This window comes from Micropterus dolomieu, linkage group LG04 (assembly GCF_021292245.1).
Source record: "Micropterus dolomieu isolate WLL.071019.BEF.003 ecotype Adirondacks linkage group LG04, ASM2129224v1, whole genome shotgun sequence".
NCBI lineage: Eukaryota > Metazoa > Chordata > Actinopteri > Centrarchiformes > Centrarchidae > Micropterus > Micropterus dolomieu.
Window position 1 is genome coordinate 6,317,546 of NC_060153.1, and position 8,798 is coordinate 6,326,343.

An 8,798-nucleotide genomic window follows, 5' to 3' on the forward strand; every position below is an offset into this window, starting at 1 on the left:
CTGACTGTACATTGAAGGTAGTTGCACTCAAATCTTGTTGAACTACGCTCAATGACAAAGCTTTCTGATTCTGAAATAGTGGAATAAGAAGTACAATTTATTTAATGTTTAAAGCTGCACAAGTACAAAAACACTGGACTTAAGTACAGTACTAACTAAATGTTCTTTGGTTCTGTTACTCAAGCACTTCCCACCTCTGCCTAAAAGTAATGATGCCATGATGTTGAGGTGCTTTAACAGTCAAGACCATCTCCAACAAAGCTGCTCTATCTCCCTCTATTGGCTATCAGACGACAGTAGCCTACATGTTCAACAGATACTGATATTGTACATGTGTACTGTAGCATATAAGCTTTACTGAGACATGCCAAAGACACGAACAAATTGCCATTGTAGCTAAAATGTTTATTATTGCATTTATTGTTTCTGCCATACAAAGTCCAAACAAAACAATTTTGGTATTAGTGTTAGCTACCTTTCAAAGACATTTGGTATTCTAGTTTAAAAAGACCTGATGGGCCATCTCGCTCCCTCTCCCATGCCCACAAGAAAGTTTTGTTGTGATGAATTATTACTTTGTGTTAGCAAATTGAAGGCACAACAGACCAACTTAGAGAAGAGGCACTTCAGGTAAGCTTTCTCTTGTATTGCTTGTTGACCTGTTTATGCATCATCTCCACCACAGAGCAACAGTAAGGCATTTTGGTAGTCACCGCCGGTTTCACTCTGTAACAAGAACACAAAGAATTTAACAAAGGGGTCAAAAAAAACTTAATGTGTAATGACAACTTCTTTAAGAATGTGTGTATAGTACATTTTATTTAAATGTAAAGGTACTTTTATTGTCACATACACGTTGCAAGCATGTTGTTGTTTATTCATGTTGTGTGTGTACCTTGATCATTGAATACAGCGAGCAGGAAAACTTCTTCTTGAACTCAGCCCTGATGTCCAACATGTCCACCTCACTGCGACTCACCATCACTCTGATCAGGGTGGCATCATCAGTCCCTGTACCCTGCAACAAACACATTTTATAATGACTGTATGCCACATAAATGTGTAAATTATTTTGAGAGAAAAAGCTTCTGCTAAGGCTCCACAAATGTGTAAACCTTTCATGTGCATCTGGATTCAGATTTGTATGAAATTATGATAACATAAAATGGTCAACTGTAGTGATACATGTACCCATTTTTAAGATACTTTAAACCAGCAATCTCAATTTTTTTGTTGTGAACAAAACAAAGACACATGGCATTCCTGTTAGCAAGCAGTTGCTTATCTACACATCAAGCAGTTATGAAGCAACATTATTGTTAACTTGGAGTCATGTTTCTGTCCTGTTTGGCTTCTAAATGCTCCACTACCACTATGTTGATCAGCCAGTTACTAACTGTATGTGTCTGCTGTTTGGTGCTGAGCAGGTAGCATGCACTGGGTTTTTAAAGGTGCCATAGAATGCTCATTTTTAGGTTCATACTTTTATTTAGGATTTCTTCTAGAAAACGGTTACATGCTTTAATGCTCAAAAAACACATTATATTTCTCATACTTTCCACTGCTCTAGCATCTCTTTTCACCCTTTTTTAAAATACCGTTCCTGTGTCTTTAAGGCCCCCCTCCCTGAAAGCCACTTGCTTTTGATTGGCCAACTTCCCCAAGCACAGAAGAAGGGCTGGGCTTAGTGGCAAAAGTCGCTAAATCAAAGTCCTTATAGGCTATAAAACATCTCCGCTAAATTAAGGCCTGCTACATGAGAATAGCCCTTACTGATTACTGTTCAAAAACACAATTCTATTCATTGGTTTTACTGAAACTGGATTAGAGTTAGAGAAAATATTGTCTGGTTTTCCTTCTGATGTCCTCCGGCAGCTCTGTCTCCACTTTTGTGGTCTATGGAGTTTATGTGTTGTCGTTGAAATTTGTATATTGCTGGTGAGGGAGTAGCTAAATAATTGAGTGACAACCAACCGTTGTCTTTGAAGAATTTATTGATAAAAAGAGAATGACAGAGAAGTACTAAAACAGCCTAGGGCAGCTTCAGGCATCAGACCCAGAGCAAAGTGATGCATAATCCTTTACACAGTCTAGGTTTCTATGGTTTGGGGAAAGGAGAGCCTCTCCCGGCATTGAATTAACATTCAAAGAGAGGAGAGAAACAGCAAGAAAGGAAAACACTAAAACAATATAACCTATATTACCTAATATGACCTAAACCCTAGCAAATGTGGACAGACTAACATAAGGAGTAGCCTATAGAAGAAGGAAAGGCTAAGGATAGAAACAAAATATATCTCTATGACATAACAATAATAGTTATTATAATAATTTTACATTTATTCATTTAGCTGACGCTTTTTTTTTTATCCAAAGCGACTTACAATTGCTAAATATGTCAGAGGTCGCACGCCTCTGGAGCAACTAGGGGTTAAGTGTCTTGCTCAGGGACACATTGGTGGATGGGTCACAGTGGTAATAATAAAAGAACATGCATAAAAGATTAAATGTAAGAGGAAACAATTTTCTGCCATAATATATGTTACTTGTTACTTTAGCGGCTAACTACTGCTAACAGCAGCTGCTACTAAGTTAGCTACTGAGTTAGCCGTGCAGCTAGCCATCCTATTGTTAATTCTGTATAGGATGCTGGTTCTGGTTGGTTCTCAAGGGTGTGTTGGTTACACACCTCTAACATTACAACAGACGCTTTGGACTGCTGGTTCAGAACCAGCTGATAAAAGGAGCTACTGTTAGCAACAGCTAGTGGTTAGTAATCCGTAGCGTTAACAACAAGTTAAGCTATCTGTCCATCAGGAAACTTCATAAATCAGAGTTGAGGCAGAGCAGCCAGAGGACATCAGAGTGAAAACCAGAAAACCTTTCCTACATAACTGTAAAAGCACTTTCTGTGAGACAAACTGCACCTCACAACCTACAGCTCTATGAACTCATATGACCGCTTCTCTGGAATGTGTGCTGGTTTATGTAAGTTTGGGAGCGTAAACATACCAGATGTTATGTAACATCAAGCACTTGATGGCATTGCCCGTTTTTCCAGTGGCATTTTGGGTGCGCAAGATTGACATATGATGGAGGAAACAATGGAGATTGAGGCTCAGTTACATGCACTGAACTCTTTATTCAACTATGCCAAGGGAAATACAGTTTTCCATTCTATTGAACCTTTAAAGCATTTTCTCTCCAGTTAAACACCAAAACAAAAACAAAAAAACCCACACACCAAAAACATCACTGATATACCTAATGGCCTAACTTTTAATGGAATTTCATTTAAATGTGTTTTCAGGCTGACAATTTGCAGTTTTTCCAGATCATAAATGCTGCAGTATTTCACACCACTAACTGCTTGATTCATGTACATAAATGACAGTCTGGTGGAAATTTGAATACATTAAACATACTTTAGGAACTTGTGTTAAGTGAGTGTCCAACCATTTCCCCATTTCTCATGAAGCACAATTCACAGCCTTTAAGTTTTGAAAAAGTCAAGGTGATGTAGATTTGGTATTTTATTTTTTTTTAACAGTAGTTAAACATAACATTTTCTACACTTAGTTGTCCAATTTTAAACATATTTTGTTGTCTTACCTTCATCGCATGGTATAGGATCTCAGCAAAATAGCCTGGAACGCTCCGAGCACACTTCACTTTAAAAAGAAAAAGAAAAAACACAGGCAAAGATTGAAAATGTGTCAGTATTAGTCATTCAAAGTAATCTTCTCTCAAAAAGCTGACAACAGCGCCAGTCTGCAGTATGGAGCTTTGTAGTTTCATACCGACAGCGAGAAGCAGATCTTCCAGTCCTCCTGATGTTTCCCTCTTGATGCTCTCCTCGATCTCATGTTTAGACAACTTCAGGTAAGCATCAAATACTAAACACACAATTCAGAATGAGTGTAGTGATTGTGTGAAGTTACAAAATAATTACAGCTGCTCTCAAATTGTTGCTGCAATCCTCAATTCTCAGACACACAGACAAACCTTTCCTGAGATGTTCTGCACTGCGGCTTCCCAGGATGGTGATAAATGATTCTTCATCAGTGCCGAACTTCTGCTCTCCTGCCTTGAAGAGGGCCTATGACCACAGAAACAAATGGTACAAGTCAGTGGTGGGAAGTAACTCAGAACATTTACTCAAATACATAAGTACAATTTCAAGGTATTTCCATTTTATGCTACATTGTACTTCTACTCTACTATATTTCATATTTATTTTTACATCACTATATTTATTACATTGCTGTAGTTACTAAAGCCTTTGCATAGTGAGATTTGAAAACATATCAACTTGTTATAGATAACTATACAATTAAAACTAGCTTCACCTCATGCTAATGAATCAGCAATATTACAATAATCCTCTATAATGTATAGAATGCAACACTCTGAAAGAGGCCATTCTGCAAAACTAATGCATTTTCTTTTGAAACTTTATATTTAAAAGTATAAGTAATTGTACTTTTACTTAAGTCATTTTTTTAAATGCAGGACTTTTCCTTGTATGTATTTTCTCAGAGTGGTATTACTTCTTTTCTTTATGAAACTGATACCACCACACAACCTGTTAAAAGTTTGATTTAAAATAGTGGCATCACCTGCATCTCAACTCAGAAAAATATAATATGTAACACAAAGTTCTTGGTCACATGTGTGCAAAAAATTAACTAAATCTAATACAACCATAAATAATGATCAACGAGTTGTAGCTTTGCCAACATCAGTTTAATACAGTGTTGCCAACTTTTTTATGTTGTGGCACCTTAATACAAAACTAGCTCTACTTGTGACCCTTCTACCCTGATTATCTACAAGTCATGATTCATTTCAACCAAAGACAGATTTTTCACTTGTATAATTTGAAATACTTTTAGAGGCCTAAAGAGGTGAACTTTTTAGTTTTTCCACAAGGAAAAAGCAAATAGAAGAAAGTATGAAAAAAAAATGTGTAGCAGTAGAAATATGTTCTTTTTGCCTTCATTAATCATCCTGCGACTTCTGAAATACTCTGAGATATGTATATTGCCTCATATCAGCTTCCTTACTTTGGATTGTCTTCTTTTACTAAACTTAATATGGGCTGAAGAGGAATGTGCAGATTGAGCTCTCTCAGAGCCTCACTATACTTTATGACAGATCAAATTTCTCTGCAATAATATTGATTGAAAGTCTAACCAACCAAGTAACAGCAAAGTATCCTCAGTACTGGAGATGGCTCATTTTCATACAGATGCTTTCCTAAATCAGAACGCATTCAACATTGTGTAGGGAAGACCATAGTTTTCCCCGTACATTCCCCTTCACAGTGTGTTTCTTTTCACTTCTCTAAAATTCATAAAGGTATATCATAAGAAAATTGTGACTGACTCCCTCCACTAGAGGTCAACATAAGACAAGCCCCTGTCTACAAACACATGACAGTCACGCTTTCAGACAAGGAGACAGAGACACCATTCATGGTGAAGAGAAGAAATAATAATTGACCAGCAACAAACGACTCACCTCAGCATCACTCTGGATATTTTCCTGCTGGATCCCCGCCTGCCTGTTTGCCTGAGGAGACACAAAACATCTCTGTTAGAGAGGAGATTAGTCAGATTTTGATAGTCCTCAGGAAATAGGGATTAAGAGGAGACAAGAATACAAGAGAGAACAGAAGGGAAGAAACAAGGATTGAGAGGAGAAGAGACAAGATATCAGGAAAGGAAATGAGGATATATACCTGCAGCAGAATAACCAGAAGATTCTGGAAGTGACCTGAAGTTTCACCACATATGTCCTTCTCCAGGTCATGATCGTACTCTGAGGTAGACACAAAACACACAGGCTGTTTTTATTTTAGCCCGGATCGTGAAGAAGGTTCCCCCAGCTGTAATCTACAGCAATTACATTTTTACAGGAAAAATCTGTCCATGAGAAACCCAAACTAAACATGGAAGCCCTGAGCTGCCATACATTCATACATTTGTATTTACTCCATTTTTCAGTGATAACATCCGTTTTTTCGAGATAACGAATGTTGTTGTCCCGTGATAAAGGGATATTCTCTTGTGATCTCTCAATCTGAGAGTTGTGTGTTTGATCCAATCATTGGGTGAATGTTTTTAGTAAATATGAAGATACTGCTTACAATAAGCATGTGCTGAAGTGTGTGCGTCGCAGATATTGGTCCTCATACATCCACCTATGGACGATTATTTACATTTCCTCGGCATCCCCAGGCAGAGGAAATTGTACTCATTGCTACTCCTTCAGGGGAATCCAATCCAAGTGCTCAAAGGTGCTTGACACACCTCTGAAATAGCCTTCGGGTTAGAGGTTGATGGATGTGGACCAATCACAGGGACGCACACACTCCAGCAAATGCTTATTTTGAAATTGTTTTCATGATTGATTTATTGAAGAGGATAAAATAACACACATCAAATACACAATCCTTAGATTTGGTGTCCTTTACTTTACAAACTGAGTTAACATTGACAACCACTAACATCCTAAAAATAATTGCCTGATGCCAAACTTACTCGCCAACCCCTGTACTAGACTTTCATTTTGTTCTCAAGATAGAGAAAAATATCCCATTCTCATAGGAAAACAGAATCATAAAATGTATGGCAGCTTAGGGCTGTTTATTACATGTTGTAACCATGTTAAATTTTGTATTTTTAAAAAAGGATTTTTTAAGTAGAGGAAAAAACATGAAGATTGTGGACTACAGTGTCCTGTCTTCTTGGACTAAATACCATAACTGGGCATTTTCAAGCAATAGACCAATTAAACTGCATGTAAACATAGAATTTGTACAGCATGCTCTTAATATCCTTTTTTAAGATGGGTGTAGCAGGTAGTATTTGAGTGTGTGTGTTTGCATATTACCTTGTTTATAAGCAGCGACGATGTCCTTCACCTGCTGAGGTGTTCTGGAGGCGAGGATCTCCACCAGGACCTTTTCATCTGTTCCTGCCCCCTACAGGTCAAATATGGAAATGTGATGAAACGACATTTGAGTATCCAGCTATTCTGACTGCTTAAATGTATGTCTCTATTTAGAAATATCTGGCAACTGCAGCACCTACCTTGATGGCGTGGTGGAGGGATGTCACATCATAAGTGATGGGTGGGGTCATCAGAGCCACGATCAGGGTCTCAAATTTATCACCCAGCTCTCCCTTCAGGACATGTATCAGATCCTGACATGAAGATACATTTTGTACTTTAATTAGTTCTGATGCAGCATAAATCCAGTGTGTGACTACACTGTAACGTTATGCAATTTTATGGTTGTCATGTATGGCCGGATTATTTTTCTATGGTTGTGAATAATCCTGTCATGTCACATGTTTTGATTATCTGGTGATCATCTTTACCGTACTGACGGTAATGGTTTGACCCAGTCAAGTTGGAGCATTGATATTGTGTAATGTCTCTTTGGGTTTAAAGGCCCCAGTATGCTTCAAACAAAGTGCTTGTCAGATCATCTAACAGCTTCTGAAACAGACAGCGGATTTGTGGGGTCCAACAATCAGGCAAGTACGGCTAATTTTTGCAGTAACTGGCAAGGTGTGCGGAGGTGTGAAAGGCGTCAGGTTTTAAACTCTTCTCTCAAGGTCTTTTCATATTTTTGATGTGCTTCTGAGAAGAGAATGCCCAAATATTATGAAAGGTTTTAAAGGGCACTGGTTAAATAAGCAACATCTAATCATGTTGGGAGGTAATTATTGCCTGTACAGTGGCAGTTTCTGCTCAGCTTATATTAAAAAGGAATAATTCAACCTTTTGGGAAATATGTTTATTTGCTTTCTTGGAGAGACATGCTTATGTCTGTACCATAAATATCAAGCTGGAGCCAGCAGATAGCTTAGCTTAACATGAAGACTGGAAATGGTGGCGGGGGGGGGGGGGGGGGGGGGGGGGGGGGGGGGGGGGAGCAGCTAACCTGGCTCTATCCTTATAACAAAATAGAGCTAATTGTGTGTTAGAAAATTACCTAGAGATGCAGATGCTAACCATTTTACAATAGGATTGTTGGCCTATTTGCTTGTAAGTTGATTTAATCATAACAATCCACTTTGTTTCAATAATTCTTATACAAAATAGAAACAATTGTTGTAATTTTTGATGCAGTTTGATTTCATTTTTATTCTGTATTATTTTCTCTGTTGACCAAGATGTGTGCACAGACTGGATTAAATGTCCCTACAAATTCTTTCTGATGCCCCACAACAATCACAATCTGACTAACCTATCCCTAACACTAAAAGTGTGCGCCCTTATTCCTATTTGCACAATTAATTATGTCAAGACTACAAAGACACGCAAAAGACAGTGAATTCTTGGAAAAAAATCTGTGAGATTTAGCCAGGAGGCGGCTACAACGACAAGTGTGGCCATTCAGACCATCAAACATTATGCCTTTAAATGTGGTTGGACAACACGTTGCACAGTGGTTCGTTTGAAGCACAGTGAGGTCTTTTTAAGTTGTTATATGTAGGGCCACGTGGTTTAACTGCTGTTAAGGAAGTCCAACCTTTCCAAACTGAGTTTTGTAGGCGGCCTTGATCTGCTGCCTCTGGGGGTTGCTGCGAGCAGTCACCAGCTGCAAGATGGCAGCCTCGTTGGTCCCTTTGACAAACAAGCACCATGGTTACTCACCCAAGCAGCAATTGTTTGTTTATAACTATTCTCACAAGCTATACATATTACATAACAATGAACACGCTATGTCTAGGTGGACTTATTTTACCCACGTTATTACAGCCTTCAGTCGAGGTCAACAG

General features: G+C 38.3%; 1 protein-coding gene across 1 annotated transcript in view; it reads right to left on the bottom strand.

The window, feature by feature from the left end:
• Nucleotides 1-384: 384 nt before the first annotated feature.
• Nucleotides 385-8,798, bottom strand: part of LOC123970115 (annexin A5-like) — a 10,451-nt gene continuing 2,037 nt past the window's right edge. Inside the window, exons 4-13 of the mRNA XM_046047992.1 lie at nt 8,549-8,646; nt 7,098-7,211; nt 6,898-6,988; nt 5,744-5,823; nt 5,524-5,574; nt 4,006-4,099; nt 3,801-3,896; nt 3,613-3,671; nt 896-1,018; nt 385-726 (exon numbers count right to left, since the gene is read on the bottom strand). Coding sequence (XP_045903948.1) covers nt 664-726; nt 896-1,018; nt 3,613-3,671; nt 3,801-3,896; nt 4,006-4,099; nt 5,524-5,574; nt 5,744-5,823; nt 6,898-6,988; nt 7,098-7,211; nt 8,549-8,646 — 869 coding nt within the window. The 3' untranslated portion in view covers nt 385-663. The remainder of the gene's footprint in view (nt 727-895; nt 1,019-3,612; nt 3,672-3,800; nt 3,897-4,005; nt 4,100-5,523; nt 5,575-5,743; nt 5,824-6,897; nt 6,989-7,097; nt 7,212-8,548; nt 8,647-8,798) is intronic.